This window comes from Myotis myotis, unplaced genomic scaffold (assembly GCF_014108235.1).
Source record: "Myotis myotis isolate mMyoMyo1 unplaced genomic scaffold, mMyoMyo1.p scaffold_m19_p_7, whole genome shotgun sequence".
Classification (NCBI taxonomy): Eukaryota; Metazoa; Chordata; class Mammalia; order Chiroptera; family Vespertilionidae; genus Myotis; species Myotis myotis.
In genome coordinates this window covers 74878303-74900328 of record NW_023416379.1, presented here as the reverse complement: position 1 = coordinate 74900328, position 22026 = coordinate 74878303, and the positions used below count along the sequence as shown (strand labels likewise).

At 36.4% G+C, this 22026-nt stretch overlaps 1 protein-coding gene across 1 annotated transcript in view; it reads right to left on the bottom strand.

The window, feature by feature from the left end:
- BMP5 (bone morphogenetic protein 5) overlaps window positions 1-22026 on the bottom strand; it is a 120493-nt gene that overhangs the window by 56219 nt on the left and 42248 nt on the right. The window contains exon 2 of the mRNA XM_036318353.1: window positions 975-1167. Within this exon, the coding sequence (XP_036174246.1) occupies window positions 975-1167 (193 nt within the window). The remainder of the gene's footprint in view (window positions 1-974; window positions 1168-22026) is intronic.

The window sequence follows — 22026 nt, the reverse complement described above, 5'->3', positions numbered from 1 at the left end:
TCATCCTTATTTGTCTCTATATATCTTTTGATCTCTTCTTTTATTTCTTCTTTGACCCAAAGCAATTAATTTTTTTTTAAAAAAAAAAAAGTCATGCCCAGCCAGCATTGCTCAGTGCTTGAGCATTGACCTATGAACAAGGAGGTCACAGTTTGACTCTTGGTGAGGGCACATGCCTGTTGTGGGCTTAGTTCCCAGTGAGGGGTGCGCAGGACGCAGCTGATCAATGATTCTCTCTCATAATTGATGTTTCTATCTCTTTCTCCCTCTCCCTTACTCTCTGAAATCAATAAAATAAAAATTTAAAAAGTAAAATGTTTTTAAAAAAGAGAGAAAATAAGATGAACAAACAAAAACTCAGAAACACAGACAACAATATGGTATTACTATAGGGAAAGGGGGCTGTGGAGAAGGTAGCAAAGGATTAAAAGGGTCAAATATATGATGACAGACAGAGATTTGACTTTGGGTGGTAACCACACAATGCAATATGCAGATAATGTATTATAGAATTGTATACTGACACTTTCATAATGTTATTGACTAATGACACCCCAATAAATTTAATTTAAAAATACACATAAGGACACATACAATTTACACTTATTGCCAAAGAAAACCAGCGTCACTCTTCTTTAATTTAAAAAACACACCAAGTGATTTAGATCATTATATTATGAATTCATGTGCAGAATAAAATGGAAGTTTTCTCATTTATAAAATGACACAAGAGGCCTCGAAAACACATGTGGGGATGCACAAGACCATGTGACACACAGAGATTGGTGCCAGGAGTAGGGAAAAGCTGTGGAAGGTAGAAGACACATTTCAGATTACTCTTGATATGTCTGGGCCTCGTGTTCAATGCCATTACACCCAAAGAAAACATGATTTGATAGATCACATGCGTTATCAATGGATTTTACTACAATTCACATTTGTTTGCTAAAACAAGTTAAATATAAAGCCCATACCTATTTGCATATTCCTTGATGATCTGATATATGCTAATCTTAATTGTTTCATTTTCAAATCGATTGTTGCTCCGGTCCTTGTATATTCGAAACTCAGCTGCTGTAACTGCTTCCCCGTGAGGAATTTGAGTCAGATCAAACCGGAATTCTTTGTAATGCCTTCGCTGGTGAGAAAAATCCTTGTCTCTTTCAACTAGAAAAGAAAAAAAGAAGAGAGAAAATGAGCTTTTTATAAAATATGAAAATCAATGATAAATTCTCCAGCTTTGCAATTAAGACAAACAAAGCAGGATATTCTAAAACTGGGAAAACACTAAAACCACAGACTCATACGTGTTTCCAGTTGAAGGAAACTCCACAAACCAACAACAACCTTCGGTTCAAAAGCAATATAACCTCTGTGGTTTTATTACAGATTCCTGGATCTTAAACGGAAAGGCTATCCCAAAATGTTTCTTAAAAGTGAAGGTTGAAAAATTATTCCTAGTATGTATCCAGTACCAGAACACAGCGGGTTCATACAGGAATTAGGAATACGTTATAGAACTTTCCAGAGTTCCAGGTGAGGTCGTTGGTGAGATTTAGCACAGCCAAGGGGGGAGGAGAAGAAGAAAGACTGAGAAATTGCAGGCACATAAGGACAGTGTTTATGACATTTTAGAGGTCAAGTACATACAGCAAATTCATTTTCAGAATAAAGGTTATTTCTAAAATGTCTCCCCCAAAAGAGTTTTTATTCTCCTTTCAGCAAAAGAAATGCTTTGTTGTTTTTTTAATATACTTTCATTAGTTCTTATAGATTGTTTAATACAATCTCCGTACCTGGGGTACAGCATACAAGCTCTCAAAGACCTCTTTCTGCTCTTCCTCAGAATTGAGAGGGGAATATATTTCCCCCTTCAGCAATCTACCAATAAATAAAGTCAGAGAACGTTACCTCTTGGGCATATTAAGGGATGTTGAAGAATTCAGCAGAGCAGGTGTCCAGCATATTATTAATTTGGCTTTGTAAAATACTTTATTATTTGATACACTCTATATGTACTGGGTACCAAAAACTTTCTTACAAAATACCTATTCGAAGGGTTCATTTTTTGCGATGCAATATCATTTGATGGTTTCTCGGTATTACTAAGTTTCTCAAAAACTCAGTTACGTAGGCTAATTTACAACAGGATCACTGAAAAACACTGTATGCGAGGTGTCTCACTTTTACAGCTTTCCAGTGATATGTTTCATTGCTAACTTTTGTTTCAAGAAAATAAAAAAATGTCTAAGTTGTATAAATAAATTCACCAAGTTCTTGGAGTAAGATACAAAAATATATTTAGGGGTTTAATTGAAATTATGTCAACACTGCTATATATATAAAAAACTTGGGGTCCGAAACGAGAAAAGGGTTAAGATTAAGGAAGAGAGAAGAGGGTCATGACCATCCAGGAATGACTGCGGGAGAGGAGGCTGCTAGACCTGTGTTCTAGGGCCAGATGGGTTCCACATCTGAGAGGAAGTTTATGACAAAGGCACCCACAATTCCTCAGCTTCATCATCCAAGATAATCTCCGGTTTACTTTCCCCAGAAGTGCAGGCAGTGGTTTAGGAGAGTGCGGAGCTCATCCCCAGCCCCACCACAGACACCGATGCCAGCAAAGAGAAGACTACAGACTATACCTGGAGGCATTTTTGTCCTATGGAGTTTGGCAAGGATGGTGCTCTTGGGCTGTCGGACTGCACTAACACATCCTCACATGACTCATGAAGTTTTGTTTTTTAAAAATATCGTTATCTTGGTCCTAAGAGAGATCCATTGCCAGGGAGATTATTTATCAACTTTTCCTTAAATAAGGAAGATACCCTCACTTTTAGAATCCTATTTTGATCCATAATTTAAGCCTCTTTTCGGTGGCGATAGTGGAGACTGCCATGAACTTGGCTTCTTCGTTTCCATTTGTCCATTCTCCTGATTGAGCCATCTGAGAGGGGAAGCGTAAGGGTAGAAAGTACCTAGAAACTCGATATCTAGTCACTGAAAGTGCAGGCATGAATATTCAAACTAGCCACAACTTTTGTTTTCAGGGAACTTTAATTTAATTCTATGTAAATGGAATTTAATTCTTTGTAAACCTGTTCTTCTCTGATCTTAATTTAAACAAAGTGGGAGACATTATGAAACAGTTCTGTCTTATATGAAACAGCTTTGAATAGCACTGCTCTAATTATTTTTAAATTTTATCATACTTCATGACAATCTATGAGGTGGGTTCCATCATTATCCTCATTTGAGGCATAGGGAATAAATTCCTCACCAAAAAGCTTGAACCTAAGCATTTGATGCCACCTGGGTATGGTTCTTAAATGCCAAATATACTGCTTCTGCGTATAGACTATTTATTACTTTGTCCTAATTTATGAAGTATTTATGCTTTAATAAAAATCTAAAACCTCACATTCACAAGTTCAAAATCCAAAAAGCTCTGAAAACAAAAAGTTTGGCTTCAAGTTCATTTGGCAGAAGATCTGGAAATTAACTGATTTGAGGTCATTTAAAGTTTCTATTTATTCCACTTTAATATGAATATTTATTGCTTTGCCACAGAAATGTTCATTTGTTCGACGAGGTGGCACTACCCCAGTTCTACTTCAGGAGTCCCATACTTTGTGATCCGTACACCAACCAGCCATTCAAAAATGTGTCTTCTCTATTCGGAAACTCAATATTCAACATTCCAAGGTGCACCAATCATCATCCAATTTTTCACTAGCAACCATTCTCCATTTGAAATTAGGACCAAAATAACTACAGTCCTAGAAATAAGGGCTGCGGCGTGAGTTTGCTAGGATCCAATCTACAGCACGCACCTGGATAATGCAGATGAGTTTTGAATTCATGTTATGTAAAGTCATCTACTGTTCTGGAATCCCCTGTGAGACGTTAGTGTAATAAAGTGGAAAGCTAGAATTTCAGCTGTTATTATAAAATTTCAGTTTTATAATCCAGGCCATTTAACCTAACCCCTTAAGGCGGGGAGGGGCAAATATTCAAAGAGTTTCATAAAAATTTATATTAAGTATACCACACAGAATACAGTTGCCATGCAGATTTGTCCACTGACTCAAAATCCTACATCCTACTGCTTTGAATTGTAATTTCACTCTTAAATTTCATGGGACATGTTGGAGTGAGTAATGGAATGAAAGTTGTTTTTCTATAGCATTGCACTCCTAATGATGCTCACAAATATTCACAAGGTAATCTCAGTTACCTCAAAGAGTAATGCTAGGGAGGATCAAATATTAACATCCCTGATTTAAGGATGAGAAGTTGGGTGATGACAGCTAGGCGGTAACAGATGTCTGTCTTCTAACGCTCATTATAAATCTTTGTTCAATGTCCATACCACCTACATAATGACATGCTGCTGTTCTGTACTTAGAAACTAGTTCATTGTTAGCATATTTAAGCAATGTTTCTCAGTAGTAGACCAAAAAAAGTGGCAAATAGTATGGAAAATCAGGGGTTTGATCATCAGTATGAAATTAACATCCAACACAATACATTGCCTAGTTCAAAGATGCCTTCTAATAAATGCTGGTTGAATGAAAAACTGTATAAATGGATCAAAATCAGGTTCTATCTTTTTAATTGAGTTTTAGAGAGAGAGGAATAGATAAAATAAACATTGAGGAGAGATACATCGTCGATTGGCTGCCTCCTGCATGTCCCCTTCTGGGGGCAACCCAGGCATGTACCTTTACCAGGAATTGAACCTCCATCTCTTGGTTCCTGGGTTTATGTTTAACCACTTAACCACACAAGCTGGGCAGGTTTTATCTTTTTAGGCAGCACAATCTTTGCTGCATTCCCAATTGTCTAAAGGCATAATAACTTATTTAACTCTCACTTATTTGGCACATACTTTGTTTAATCCGTACAACCTTACTTATATCCAAAAGTTTCTATAACATGCCCAAGAAACCACTATGTATAATTTGATCTGAAACCAGATTAGAACCCAGGGTCAAGATTTTAATTCCCAAGTCCTCAACATCACAGCACTTTGCTTGTTTGTTATTCCGGATTAGTTTTGTTTGTTTGTTTGTTTGTTTGTTTGATCTAATTCTCACTCAGGAGAGCTGGTCTTCTTCCAATACTCTCATTCTCTATAGGAGCTCTGCTCATTTCTGAACTCTGCTCATTCTTCTAGAACTCACACCTTCCAATCAGTCTTAGCAAGTGCTGTGTTATATTCACTTATTCAACATTGATTCTATATCTTATCTAAGAAAATGTTTATGAATAAAAAATGGTTGTATTCATAACTTGAATTAGTGTTATCTAATATTTATATGAGTGTATAAGGTCATTCTTTTACTACAACCATATTTTAAAATAATTGTGATTCACCATCTGGATCCCTTCATACTGGAACCTTTTTCCTACAATACCCACTACCAAAAACAACACTCCTAAAGCAGATGAAGAAAAATGTACACACACATTTTATATTCTAAATGTAAACTTTTTACATAAGATAGTCATGCCTTGTTTATATAATAATGATTTTGGTCAATATTAAGTATTCTGTTTCTATGTATATTACAATGTGCTATAACCCATTGTAAATGGCTTGGGAAGCTTAAAAGACAAACAAGAAGAAAAAAAATTAAATGTATACTATTTTTGTGGGGTTTTTTAAATTCCTATTGCATTAAATATTAGGCCCTTTCAATTCACTCTGTAATTAACATGTTATATCAACTAAATACCATGAGGTTCCTAAAATAAATATTTACTATAATTTCTATTAAAATGCTAGATTGAAATATTCATGATCCCATGGAAATCATAATTAAGTTACTATTTCATGGTAGAAAATACACTCTTAATTACTGGACAAAACAATGAGAAACAAATAAAACAAAAGAAAATAGCAAGAGGGTTAGCTCCTTCAAGTCAGAACCCAGACTTGCCAAGGAGATAGAATGACAAAAGTGTTAAAACATACTGAGATAGAAGGGTAACCCTTTTCTCTACACGTGGAGACCACTTGTTTATCGCATTCCATAGCCACCATTTCCTTCATATAAAGTGGACAAGAGAGTTCAGGAGCAAACATAACTAGATTTAGAACACACATCCTGTGTCAATCAATTCACCTATGAAAATTGTATTTAAAGAGTACACAATGACCTGCCCAGACTGCCATCTTCATATCTGCTTACACTAACAAGATCAACAAGGTACATTTTGCCAGTAACATATGCATTATACTTAATGCCACATGCTCTTCTCCCATTGTCATTTATGAGACATGATTATTTAAAAAATTATGTATAAACCAATGAATATCACCATTAAAATAAGTTCATTAACATGGGGTTGCTTATTTATTTGATTGCCAAGAGTGCTTTCTACAAAAATCAAAAAGAGTTGCTTTACTGCATATACATACACCCAACCTCACTAAAAATAAACCATCAGAAATTGAGCAATATTGATTCAACTTAACAATCAAACACAGTCATAATGATGGGGGTGAATATATTTCCTTTTACTTCTAGGAAGCTCGTTTTTGTGTTTCAAACTTTTCCATCTATGTGAACTACCTAAAACAACAGAAAGCTCACCTACCCTGATAGAACCAGAAAATGAATTTATTATTATATTTTGGCTTTAAAAAGTGGCAACATCAAAGCATAAGAGATAAAATATGAATCAAAAGATTCGCATTCCATGATTAATGGGCTGATAGTGAAAAGAAACAGGATTCCCTTTATATAAGCATCAAACTACATTCTAAGTGCTCTAAATTGCCAAAGTTCTGTGAAGATTAAGCTTCTTGTGGTTAAAGACATACACTGAAACCTTTTATTGTTGCGATATAACTTAACAGAAGTTAATGACTGATTGCACTCTCTCCTTTTTCTAAACAAACACCTCTCTGAATGACTTTATCATTAATAGAAATGGGATAGAAATGTCAAGACTAAATATTTTCATGTCCACAATATCTGAAGAGTGAAAGTAATTAACAGGGGCTTGCCATTTTATCTCTTTAGTGATTTATCTGCATTTTTAAGGAGATGCATTCATGGGCAATCAATCTTAATCTCCCACACAGGGCTGTAACTTGGAAGACACAAATAGAACCAGTAGCTGCAAGGCAAAGATAGCATTCTCCAAGGAGCCTAGCCAGCTGTTGAAAGAATACACATCATTGTTTGCAGCTGAGTGCAAAAAGTCATTAAGAGATTAATCATAGAATTATTACTTATCTCTGTTGCATTTTAAAGTAAAAGAAAAAAAGCAAATATATCATGTGTATACCAAAATATGTCACTTCGCAAGACATCCTCACCTACTAGTCCACTGAGAAACAAACTTGGTCCTATAAAGGCCTATTCATTGGTCAGCAAATGCACATTACATGTTTCTTTGAATGGAAAACCATTCCAGAGAGTGTGGTAAACTCCAGATTCCAGAAACCCTAACAGCCTCTTAACACCATCGCAAAGTAAGACCTGGAATAGAGAAAATTGTCTCCCTGTTTTGTTTCAAAGAACAATTTCAGTGGACTTTCATATGTTAAAATAGTCTTACTTATGGTCATAAATAGTTCATGAATACAGTTTTATAGGGAAGGGAAATCTCAAAAGAAAGGTGAGATGGTTAAATAATTTAAATATTGCAATAGGATAAGCACTAATTTTTTTAATCAATTTAAAATACAGTGCATATAATTTGAAATTTACAAAATTTAATTATCAAATATGTTTTATTATTTTGCTTAAAAAATATAACTAATTTCACCCTGGCATTATGGCTCAATTGGTTGGAGCATCGTCCCATGCACCAAATGGTCACAGGTTTGATTCATGGTCGGGGCACATAATCGGGTTGCAGGTTCAGTCCCTGATCAGGGCACATACAGGAGGCAACTCGTCATTGTTTCTCTCTCACATAGATGTTTCTCTTTCTCTCTCTCTCTCTCTCTCTCTCTCTCTCTCTCTTTCTCTCTCTCTCTCTCTCTCTCTCTCTCTCTCTCTCTCTCTCTCTCTCTTTCCCCTTGTCCCTTCCCCCTCTCTCTCTTAAAACATTAAAAATATATCCTGGGGTGAGGATTAAAATATAAATAAATAAAACTTATTTAGTGACACAATAAGTGAGGTATTATATGAAGAGAGCTTTGGAATTGGTATGAAGATGTTTCATGGTCTACCTCCTTAGATTGGATTGTCTCAGCCCTCAGCCCTCAATAGTTATTCAGAAAACTATAATGGTAAGAGCTATACATATCAAACATTAGTATGAAATGGATATATTAAAGTTAATAAATAATAAACATAAATTAATTTCTGATTTCATAAAAATTAATACATTTTAAATTTTTATTTCTTCTCTCTTATTTGATGCAATAAGGTAGATTCTCCATTATCTTTTCCATAGTACAGATTTTAAAAAACCAACACATTAACTTCCTCAATGTCACAAAGGGAATTAACTACAAAGCCAGGAATAGTATCTAGGTCTATGACTCCAAATGTAATGTTCTGTGCACCAGAATTTCAACTATCAATGACTGCTATTTCTGTCTCATGGCATAAGTCTTCCTCTTTCATTCCAAGGTCAGTGTTTCCACTTGAGTCTTGCCCTCAATTTCCTGTGCTCGTTCTTAGCAATTTTTCTCCTGTGTGTTCAATTGCTCTCTTTACTCTGTCAGTGCTCTGGATAACAGAATACTGGAAACCCACCATAGATGAACATACTGGGTTTATTGACTTGTTTCAACATATGTCCTGGACAGATTCCATAGAGACCCTTGGTGAGGGAAATAAGAATGCATTGGGATTATTAGAGCGATTTGGGCAAAGATTCAAAGAGGCAGGGTTTTGCTCTGGAAGTAGGTACTCTCAGGAAGCATAGGTAATGATTGGTATTTTAATAAGTTTTTCCAGAATTTGGAAAGAAGAGAAGTAGAATTGGCAAAGCAGCAGCAGTCACTAATATTATCCAAGAAAGGGTCATTTTCAAGATTTGAACAAAGTTCTTGTTTTTAATGTGTGCTCAGATATGATACTTCTCCTCCTCCCCCTTATGGCCATAGAGCGGTCTTGTCCAGTATGTTCCACAGGAGGACTGTGAATCCTGAGCCATCTCCTAGCAACTGCAAGTTCTAGCTGATAGGTTCAATCTGCCTCCTGTCAGGAGGGTCTTTTCTTGTTCTCTCCTTCCACATATGCTAATCTTGATACCCTAAAGCAGTGGTTCTCAATCTTCTGGCCCTTTAAATACAGTTCCTCATGTTGTGACCCAACCATAAAATTATTTTCGTTGCTACTTCATAACTGTAATGTTGCTACTGTTATGAATTGTAATGTAAATATCTGATATGCAGGATGGTCTTAGGTGACCCCTGTGAAAGGGTCGTTCGACTGCCAAGGGGGTCGCGAGCCACAGGTTGAGAACCGCTGCCCTAAAGATAGATAGCTACTCTGCAACTTCTACATTTATTCCATCTCCAAATACTTATTGGCTAACTGGTCCAAACCCTAATAGTAAAGAACATATAAGAAGCAAAAGGATAGGAGCTCAGGCATGGAAAAATACAGTTATGATATAACTAGAGGCCTGGGCACGAAATTAGTGCACAGGTAGGGTGCCTAGGCCTGGCCAGTGATCAGGGCCAGTCAGGGCCATTTGGCTGCCAGCAGGGGCCTTCCTCATTCTGCGCCACCCCCTGGTGGTCAGCACATGTCATAGCAAGCAATCGAACTCCTGGTCTCCATCGAACTCCCAGTCTCAGCAGAACTCCCAGTGTCCTGGTCAAACTCCTGAAGAGACACTTTGCATATTAGCCTTTTATATATATAGATTGTGATGAGGCTTATGAGGAATATGTGTAATGTAAGGCAGATTAAAATGGAACAAGACATTATGCAGGAGGCTTCAAAAGATCATTTTGAGTTAGGTCTTAAAGAATTATCCCAGCTATAGAAAATAGTTCATATAGAAATAGACGTGATAGCTTATGGCCAAAGTAGTAAATAATAAATGGTCATTGTTAATGCACATTATGGGATCTAGGAGATCAGTGGTGGAATATGAGGAATAGTAAGACCTTTCTGGGATTTGATCAATATTTTTTAGTATTCCCATCCCATTGATGCATTCTATAGTAATCAGTAACAGGAACATATTTTTTAAATTCATATATATATATATATATATATATATATATTGATTTCAGAGAGGAAGGGTGTAGGAGAGAGAGAGAGAAATATCAGTGATGAGAGAGAATCATTGATTGGCTGCCTCCTGCACACCCCCAATGGGGATCAAGCCCACAACCTGGGCATGTGCCCTTGACTGGAATCCAACCTGGGACCTTTCAGTCCACAGGCTGACACTCCATCCACTAAGCCAAACCAGCTAGGGCAGGAACCTATTTTTTTAAGTCAGTATCATCTAGCACAGGCAAGCATATAGTCAACAAGGAGTATTGAAAGTCAAGGAAAATAATGATTCTTCAATAATTATCTCCTTTTCCCAACTTGATAGTTTTGCTCATCTTTTCCTGTAATTAAAATGTTTACCTCATTTTCAGTGATCCAAATTCTATCTCTACTTAAAATTTCCCATTCTAATCCCACAAAGATAATTTTGACAATTCCTATCCAAATTAATTTTCCTGCTGGGAACCAAATAGCATTTTTTCTGGGTCACTCCTTTTGATAATGAAGATGGCTTGTATCATAGTTAAGAGTCCCAGATTTCAAATGAGGAAAACTTGAATTTAATCTTAATCCCTAACTTAATAAAGAGTGTGATATAAGGAAATCTACTCATTATCCCTATGTCTTTATTTTTCCATCTTTAAAATGATGATAAAAGGCTTACTCCACAGTGTGCTATAAAGGTTAAATGATATTTGTCTTGAGAAAGAATCTTAGCATAGAGACTGGAACATAGTAAATTCTTCAAAAGTAGAATCTACCATATTAACCACTTTCCATTTGCCTTATAATTATTATGTCAGCTTATATTTACCCCATTAGTAAGATAAGTCAGAGAAATGTCCATGTTTTTTGTTGTTGTTTTTATCTTTGTATTTCTGGACATACTTCAAACAGGGCTTTTTGTATAGTAATGGTCAATAAAAGTCAATTATATAAAATCGCTACCTGTCCTAAAACACAGCCATTTTGATTACCAAAATGTCAATTTTTTTTATCTGTAATATATGTTTATAAAAGGGGATTAATGTTGTTGCTTTTAAAAAAAATAATTATTATAATGAAGTAAAAAAAAATCTTCAGCCTAGATTTCTACTATAGTAGAGAGATAGAAATTTCACATCTATAAGGTAGAGAATATAGTAGCATATATTTTGACATTCATATATTCCCCATCAGTTCAATGGAGTTTGTTAATTCTGACAACTCTTCTTTAATCAAGTCTGAAGTCACTTAGTTATTTTTATCCCTGAAGATAGTAATGAATACTGAAGTAAAAGAAAAAAAGTTTTATCATTTTTGTTATAGGCATTTCGTATAGGAAACTATTCACTAAAATTTAAAACAAATATTAAACGTTTGTGTGTTGAATGTGAATATTAAATTCCAATAATTAATTTGGAATACAGATGATACATGATTAATTCATTTTGTATAATTAAAAATACTTACTTAATGATGAGTAAATATATTTAGTATATAAATAATGGATTTTAATCACACTGTGTACAAATATTTGAGAAAAGTGTGTTTGCCTATAACAAACCAACGTAAAGTCACAACTGTCTGATAATCACCTTTTGGTAAATATTTACTTCTTGTGTTTTAAAGATTGCCTGGCAGCTGGAGGTCAACTAATCTCACCAGATTTCACTGAATGACCTGGTGAATACTTCTGCTCCATAAGTTAAAAAATAAAGTCAATTTTAACCACCTGAAGGTGACAGAGGTTTCAGTAAATCGATATACAGCAAAATACCTTCTTTTACAACTTGAATACAATGAGTGATACTTTATCTGCAATGAATATTTGCGGTTGTCTGACAAAAACAGGTCAAAGGTTTTGTGAGTTCTCTTCTGAAAGTGCTCAGTGCCTTCTCTAATGACTGATAATTGAAAACAGAGACCGGGACTATCGAATGTGTGGGTGACAGATAAGCAGATTAATGCCAATACTTGGTCAGCAGACACTGAAAGGTCAGGAGTCACAGGAATTAGCTATTGTGCTACTGTGAAAAGGCAGACATCTAAAGTCCATTATCCCGTTAATAGCTGTTCCCCAAGCCTGAAATCCATTCTTCCTTCCTCTGGTTATAATTTAGAGATAATCTGTATGTCCTTATATACATGATGTGAAAGTGAAGCCACTTACCCTAAGTAATTAGGGTTTGCATATTTTTATTATACACTAAAGAAAGATTTCTTTCATAGCACATTTTCAGTGTATTCAATGCTCATTTTGGAGAGTTTAGGAACATTTTATACCAAAAAAAATGTTGCTTAATGGGAAGCAAGAAAAACTAGAAAATTTCACATGACGCTAAATTTGTTTGGAATTTCTCTATGTGGGAAAAATAAAGGAGATCACAGTTTGCACAGCACAAAAGATATGAGATTTTTGTAGCTGAGCAAATAAATGTCTTTCTCAAGTTTACTGGTTTATATTTTAAATCAGTATAACTTTTATAGAGTTCACTCAAGTTCAATCTGGGTTTCAATCTGTCATTTTTCCACCAAATGGGCTGCATCAGTGAGTGACATTTGGTACATGGAAGGAGGTCATAGAGAAATGTGATTACGCTTAGCGATGTGTGACATTATTAGAGATGCAATTACTTGGTTGTACAGAGTTTTAAGAAGGGGAATACAATGATGTATAAGAATACATTACATATATACTCTCTAGCAATAAAAGGGTAGCTGGTTTACCTGTTCTGCTTGGGCAAGAAGCACAAGTGGCTATTGGTGGCCTATGTGTTTTCCTAAGAGGTGACCATTTGCTTTCTGTCTCCCCACAAGACTTCAAGCTTGACAGGAGCAGCATATTTACTTGGCTTATTACGTAGACTCAGCTCCTAACTTAATCTCTGACACACAGTAGGTATGTATATGGAAAAAATTAATATAAAAATATATGTCTGGTTCTGGTTGTTTTGTTTAGTTTGGGTTGTTTTAGAAGAAAGAGTAAATGCAGACCCTGTTAATCCAACTTAGCCAAAAGCAGAACCCCTCAACCATTTATTCTTAAATGAATCCTGCTCATGGAACAAAATACTACTATTCCTACTGATCTGTTTTTTTTCTTCTTTGAGAATAATTCAAATAAATAACGATAACTTGATAACTTCGATGGAATCCTAATGTCATACATTTATTTTTAGTTTCTATTAGCTATCTTGGTACGTAAAAACATATGTTAGACTAATAGACTCTTTATGATTCTTAAAAGGACATATTACTCTTGGTGAAAGGTAAAAAAGTATTAGAAAAATTAATAACATTACTCTTATTTTATAATTATTAATAGAATTGTACTTAAAACAATGTTCAGGATAAATCATACGTTAAGGAAGATAATATCTATGTATTTTTAAAATATAACATAAAAATTCCTATATTCTCTCTCATTGACTTTTCTCTATTTATACAAAACACTTAAGAATTGTGGGAGAACCAAGATGGCGGCATAGGTTAACGCCAGAGTTTGCTGCTTTGAACAACTACTTCAAAAGTGAAACCAAAAAACAGAAGGGACATCACCCAGAACCACAGGAACGCTGGCTGAGTGGAAGTCCTACAACTAGGAGGAAAGAGAAACGCATACGGACACTCAGAGGAGGCGCAGTGCTGAAGTCAAAGTCTGAGGTGCGGAGTGCGCTGAGCGGGCTGGCGGCGGAGGGCGCGGTTGGCGTTTTCAATCGGGAGGGAGTCGCAGACTCTGAGCTCCAGATACGGGCGAGTCTCTAGGGACCCAGACTCAAACGGGAGAAGCGGGACTGTCTGGCTTCGGTCAGAGCGAGTGCAGCTTTCTCTCCGAGCTTTGCAGCGGGTGCTGGGACTCAGAGAGGCAGAGCCCCTGGGGACAGGACTGAGAGCCGCCATAACTGCTCTCTCCGGCCCACCCTGTTGATCCTGTGCCACCCGCCCCGCCCAAGCCCTGCACACAGGCATTTGCCGGATAGCCTCAGGCAAACGCCAGATTAGCACCTCCCTAGAGGACAGAAGTTCTCTCACTGCTGACACAGCTGATTCTCATAGCCACTTGGCCTGGAGGTCAAACCCTCCCTGGAATTAGCTACAACAATCAAGATTTAACTATAAGACTGCGAACAAAGACCACTAGGTGGTGCACCAAAGAAGCATAACAAAATGCGGAGACAAAGAAACAGGACAAAATTGTCAATGGAAGATATAGAGTTCAGAACCACACTTTTAAGGTCTCTCAAGAACTGTTTAGAAGCCGCCGATAAACTTAATGAGATCTACAAGAAAACTAATAAGACCCTCGATCTTATATTGGGGAACCAACTAGAAATTAAGCATACACGGACTGAAATAACGAATATTATACAGACTCCCGACAGCAGACCAGAGGAGCGCAAGAATCAAGTCAATGATTTGAAATGCAAGGAAGCAAAAAACACCCAACCGGAAAAGCAAAATGAAAAAAGAATCCAAAAATGCGAGGATAGTGTAAGGAGCCTCTGGGACAGCTTCAAGCGTACCAACATCAGCATTATAGGGGTGCCAGAAGATGAGAGAGAGCAAGATATTGAAAACCTATTTGAAGAAATAATGACAGAAAACTTCCCCCACCTGGTGCAAGAAATGGACTTACAGGTCCAAGAAGCGCGGAGAACCCCAAACAAAAGGAATCCAAAGAGGTCCACACCAAGACACATCATAATTAAAATGCCAAGAGCAAAAGATAAAGAGAGAATCTTAAAAACAGCAAGAGAAAGAAACTCAGTTACCTACAAGGGAATACCCATACGACTGTCAGCTGATTTCTCAACAGAAACTTTGCAGGCCAAAAGGGAGTGGCAAGAAATATTCAAAGTGATGAATACCAAGAACCTACAACCAAGATTACTTTATCCAGCAAAGCTATCATTCAGAATTGAAGGTCAGATAAAGAGCTTCACAGATAAGGAAAAGCTAAAGGAGTTCATCACCACCAAACCAGGATTATATGAAATGCTGAAAGGTATCCTTTAAGAAGAGGAAGAGGAAGAAAAAGGTAAAGATACAAATTATGAACAACAAATATGCATCTATCAACAAGTGAATCTAAGAATCAAGTGAATAAATAATCTGATGAACAGAATGAACTGTTGATTATAATAGAATCAGGGACATAGAAAGGGAATGGACTGACTATTCTTGGGGGGGAAAGGGGTGCGGGAGATGTGGGAAGAGACTGGACAAAAATCGTGCACCTATAGATGAGGACAGTGGGTGGGGAGTGAGGGCGGAGGGTGGGGCGGGAACTGGGAGGAGGGGAGTTATGGGGGGGAAAAAAAGAGGAACAAATGTAATAATCTGAACAATAAAGATTTAATTTAAAAAAAAATAAAAAATAAATAAAAATAAATAAAAATAAAAAAGAATTGTATTCCCCTACAATAAATATATGTAATATAACAATATCTTTGGTAGAATGGTCATAATTTTTAATTTTCTTCCTAAAACATTGAAAATAGTTGTTCTCTTTGAAAATATGTTTTTGTTAGTTTCTTTTTTGTTTAAAAAATTATTATAACCGCTTGTATTTGGTATTTTTTTAATATCATCCTTGAAAGAGAAAGTTTATTTTATCCTCTGCATGTTTACAGTTAGAGACGTGACTGCATAATACATGACTTGCTTCACATTTCTTTACGGCACTTTATTAAAACTGCGAGTTAGACGAATCAATGCTTTGTATTAAAAGATGTTTTCTATAATTGAAACATATGCTGGGTTTAATAAATATGTAACCGTTGCCAGAATCAATAAAAAAAGTCACACGATCATCCCACCTTTAGTGAATGAGACCACACTGTAACTAGAGTCAAGGGATCCTTAGTGGTTTCAGGGCGGAGAATATTCATATGACAGTCTCCTCTTTGGGTTGATCTGGTTTCACACTCCCGGGCTTTTCCTTTGTATTGGGATTTCATGTCAACCACAAAACTCAGAGCAAAACTTAGCTAAGAGTCACTGAGCTGCATCTGGTTTCGAGTCCAAGCTCCACGAATCCTCCAGATTTCCTAAGATACACACTTGGAGCAGTAAGTCTTCCGAGATCTGAGTCAGACAATCTCATTTTAGATTCAAACTTAATAACTTCCCAAGCAGCCAATTTAATTTTATATTAATTACCAGATGGACTGTTTTCTGACACTTTGGTTGCTGAAAGTTTGACTTGTTCTTAATGATATTTAATAATCCATCCAATTAATCCAGATGCACTATTACATAAGAGCTAGATTCAGCAATAGGCAAAGCTGAGTATTCACCTTATTTAAGCCATCTCAAAAGGGGCAGGAACTGGTGAAGTCTATGTGATATCTAGATGTGAGTATAAAGAGCAGGTATGAGTACAGGGTTAAAAAAGGATGTGTGATTACTGGATGTTTAAGGAGCAGGCGAATACTTAGGTCACGCTTCACATCTGTGCTGCTGACTCCTCTTCCCACCTGAGCAATTTGGAAGTTTTCTGCACAGGGGAGAATAGTGGCATCATGAGGCACTGTTGAGAGTGTGGTAGTATTCTGGGGTGGGGGGGGGGGAACTAGACAAACCTATATCTACTAAATGCTGAGTTCCACAAAATGGCAAAATAGAGAAAATGTATTGATAAGTCCTATGCATATGCTAAAAGCTTCTAATTAGATTTTCAATTTCTCAGTATTAAATAAGAGAAGACAAGCAAAGATCACCAGATATCAGGGAAAACTCTATTTGGAACTATAGAGATAAAAGTGGATTTTTTAAAGTAAAAAAAACCTAGAAAGAACTTAAACAAAAAAACACACATCTTAATGCCCTCTGAGAACTAAGAGCTTTTGCACCTATGAAACATGATGAAGATGTTAAAAACAAAAAAACGAAGAAAAAAAAACTCAATGCTAAAACATCTCTTGGAAATAAAGCTGAAAATCAACCTCAGTTTGAAATATTAATTTGAAGAAATTTTCAAAAAGAGAGCAATTACTTAAAGGAGTGGAAAATAAGAGACAAAGATGAAGGAAGGAAGGAAGGGAGGGAGGGAGGGAGGGAGGGAGGGAGGGAGGGAGGGAGGGAGGGGAGGGGAGGGGAGGGGAGGGGAGGGGAGGGGAGGGGAGGGGAGGGGAGGGGAGAAGCCCTAATAATAGTTATTCTATAAAGAGAGATTAGGGGGAAAGGGGGGATCATCAAATAAATAATTCAGTTCACTGATCCAAAGTGCAGATGTTTCAAGATTGAAAATGTCTGCTTTGTGTACAAACAGAAGATTCAATAAGCTTTCAGGAGATAAAACCACAAATCACATACATAGGAGGAATCAAGAATCAAAATGGATTTAGATAACCCTTAAATCCAGAAGACAAGGCTACATGCCTTTCAAAATCACGAGGAAAAGTTATTTCTACTGTAATTTCATATTCAACTAAAATATCCATCAAATATGAAGGTATACACAGACACATAATACTTTGTCAATATGATATAAATACAGGAGTACTTTGAACAAGGAAAAAAATATGAAGGTATAATAAGGATACTTTCAAACATGGAAGGAATCAAAACATTGATTCCCACCCAGCCAGTGTGGCTCAATGGTTGAGTGTCGATCTATGAACCAGGAGGTCACAATTCCCAGTCAGGGCACATGCCCAAGTTGTGGGCTCATTCCCCAGTAGGGGGCTTGCAGGAGGCAGCCAATCAATGATTCTCTCTTATCATTGATGTTTCTTTTTCTTTTTTTTAATACATTTTATTGATTTTTTACAGAGAGGAAGGGAGAGGGATAGAGAGTTAGAAACATCGATCAGCTGCCTCCTGCACATCCCCAGTAGGTACATGCCCTTTACCGGAATCAAACCTGGGACCCTTCAGTCCGCAGGCCGATACTCTATCCACTGAGCCAAACCGGTTAGGACATCATTGATGTTTCTATCTCTTTCTCCCGTTCTGAAATCAATAAACATTTTTTTTTGTTAAATGTATCTCCAAAATATTTTCTTAGGAATTTCCTGAAGAATTTACTCTACTAAAACAAGGAAGCCAGAAAGAAGACAAAGTCATGGGTATAGGAAAGAGAAAGTTTAACACAAGAGAAAACAAAGATAATTCCCAGAATGATTATGAAGGGAAATCTCAGGGTGACAGCTAAGCTCCAGGCGTAGCAGGCAAACAGTCCATATTGGAGTGGGCTGTGTTAGGCTAACATCACAGCGATCCTTAGACCCCGACAAAGTCTAGGTGAGCCTGAACCAGACTTGCAGCTCTAAGTAGCTTTCCTGACATATTTATGAAGTCCCTGCTCTCTCCTCAAAGCCCTGATGACTGGGTCATCTGAGTATACTCACTTCTTCCCACAGAAATGTTTTTATTGTTCTTCTTCTCTTTTGTCATCCTCCTCAGAGCTGGCTGCTGACTATGGTGAGCCTAGAAACTGCCATCAGAGAAAAGCTCTCTCACCATGTTTCAGGTGCCTGGACCATACTTGGCCCCACCACACTAGAGGCCCCGCTGCCCCAATTCCCCAGCATATTCCAGAAAGGAGCCTTGAAAACCGCCAAGCAAACTAAATCAGAATTTTATTTAGTAGCTATGATTAGCTCATCTTCTAGAAGCATACACCTAAACACTTTTACTTAAATATCCAGTTTTGTGCTTCCTGTTGGTTTTGTATTTACTTATATGTGAAATATATCTGACAAAATATAAAAATGTAATTGAGGCAGAGAAAAATTCCTTATCCAAGTTGATATAGGTAGTCATTCATGCAGCATGGTTTAAAATCTAGCTCTAACTGCTTCACTGCCTCTTAAGAAAAGTTCCAAGAGCCTACTAAATTTCTTTCTGAATTTTTATCTTATGCTTTGCCTCAGTGCATATACTAATTAAAAAATTTTACTGTTTCTCAATTTTTATCTGGACATCTTTCCTTCACAAATAATTATAGAGTGTTTTGAAATAATCTTCCACTGTGGAGCATTTATTATTATTTTTATTTATTTTTATTTTTATTCCTCACCAGAGGATATGTTTTCACTGATTTTAGAGAGAGGAGAAGGGACGGAAGGAGAGAGAGAAAAACAAAACGTCTCTGTGAGAAAAATATTTATCCACTGCCTCCTGTACCAGGGATTGAACCCGCAACCTAGAAATGTGCCCTGACTGGGAATCGAACCTGCTGCCTTTCAGTGTACAGGACTGAGCCACAATGGCCAGGGCCAGGGAGCATTTTAGTAATCCTCATGGATCACAGTGCATTGCTCTCGTATACAAACAGAACGACGCTTGAAGCTCCATTTTATTTTCCCCCTCGATTTGTGCTACAAGGGCAACAGCGTAAGCCTGAAAGCATGTGAACACCACTGACCAGTCTATTGCACATTGTACTCAACACACAGTGAAAACAAAAGTCATCTCAAAGTGTATTTCCAGTTATAACTCGTTTTCTTTTTTGCCTTTGAAGGAAACCAACTAAAGCTGAAAATAGCCAAGTCAATCATTATTGAACAGAAGAACGCTGACATTGTTAATGGAAATGGACAAGGGAACTTTTTTGGAAGGGAAACTGAATATATCTGAGAGAGTAAGGGGTTAATAAAGCTCATTAATATCCATTACCTCACAACTTCAAGCCAGGGATGTCGCAGCATATGTAGACAGGACAGCAACCTCAGAAGAATGGAGCAAAATCTATTTCATTAGTTATAGTAATAATGGAACAGAGATTAGAAGCTATAATTTTCTCACGGGCTTGTTGGCCATCTGTATGTCTTATTTGTTTAAGTGTCTGCCCACACTTTCTTTACCTTTTATATTGAGTTGATTGTGAATTTATTTTTATCTTTAGCTTTAGGTATAATTTTTAAAAAATTGTAAGTCTTTTAAAAAAAGAAATTAGAAGCTATAGTGTCTCCCTTCTTATTCAAAATCATATAAGATATTCCACATTTGATCATGGAATCCTAATGAATTTATGAAATTTAGATACGATTTACAAGTCTTATAATGTTCAGAGACTCAGTAATAATAATAATAGTAATAACTATTACTATAAAATTATACCTACTAACATTCATGGCATTATGCTAAAAATGCACAGCATTTATCTAATACAATGTGTATTTAGTGAGAGAAGAAAAACACATTTAGCTAGAATTACTGAGTGCTTATTATTTAGCCATTATTTTAGGCATAGAAGATGGAGAACAGAAAGAAGAGGGGAGATAGAGAGCCAAATGCTATCTTCCTGCAGGCAAGGGTCTACTCTCTGAGGTAGTGATTACCTATTTTGTACAGGCACTTCATTTGAAGTTGGGGGAGATGGGGCGGGAGCAGAAGACAGACTATAGACACTACTTTTGTACTTAAGACTAAACGACATTACTTAGAGCTCAGGGATATATAGTTCTATTTTCCATCTCCTTCTGTCTGAGGCTTGGATTCTGTCCAAATTCCATTAACCCATTTATTTTTTTTCCTTTCTAGAATTCTAACTATAGTCTCCATTGTGTTTAAGAGAAAGGCAATAGATAGAGCAGATTTGCAATACATGAAAAACACTTCAGTGGCAAGGGACTAAGAAAGGAACTTTCTGTCAGAAAATATTTAGGGGAAAGTGTTACAAAGGTTTCAATTTAAACTTAAAACCAAAGTGAGAGATAAATTTAAAATCAAACAGTACTAGTTTAGAACTAAAGAATAGGAATAAAATACCACTGTTGATATGTACTTAATACCTTTGATTTAACAAATAAAATACTAAATTTGTTTTCTTTCTTAAATATTAGATGGAATCATAACACCACCTCATCATTAAGTGTGTAGGCTGCTCAATGTCCTCAACAACAACAACAACAAAAAAAACACAACTAAACAAATTAACACACTCGTGAACTTGATTAAAATATGCTCATAAAAATATCAGAAGATAAACAATGATTGGAATTACACTTGGTGTTCACTGAGCATTTAAAGTATGCCATGCCATGAATTAAGATGCATGTTTTATTAAATTCTACATAAAAATCTATAATTAAAATTTAAAATAACCTTAAAAGTGGTTGTTATTGAATTATTGAAAGAACATTGTTAGCATTAAGTAGTAAACTTTAACCAATTCCTAGAATATGTACAGATATAGAACCGTTTTTGCAAAGACTACAGAGCTGATTTTAAAAGCTAAAACAAAAACCTCCCTTCATCACTCTAAAGGGCTTTATGTCTAGAAGTAATAGTTCCATTGTCCAGCATAAAAACCTAACTTGATATGTCTTGGCCAACCAGATTATGCGACGAATGGTAGCAAGAATGAGATTTTTGTCTACTGGTTCCCAGTTGACATGCTCTAGATCAGTGGTTCTCAACCTTAGCTGCACATTAGAATCACCTGGGAATCTTTTTAAAATCCTGATTTCTGGGCCTCATCCTCCGGAAATTCTGTTTCTTTGTTACTAATGCTGTGGCCCCACCCCATAACAAACAGAATTTCCAGAGGACGAGGCCCAGAAATCAGAATTTTAAAAAGATTCCCAGGTGATTCTAATGTGCAGCCGAGGTTGAGAACCACTGCTCTAGATTGTAGAGACCTTAAACCCCACACCCACACACATAAGCAGGTATCACTGGGAACCTTCTAGATTATCTAGTTTGCCTGCTTTCTCTCCAGATGGTGCCAACTAACATACTCCAGAGAACACCATCAATTCCAAACACACACAGCTTGCCTTTTGTAATTTCTGGTTGCTGTGTGAAACAGCCATATTAGAAAGTTCTAAGTCTATTTAAACACTATTTTACACTATAATTAAAAATATTTCTTATATTGCATTTG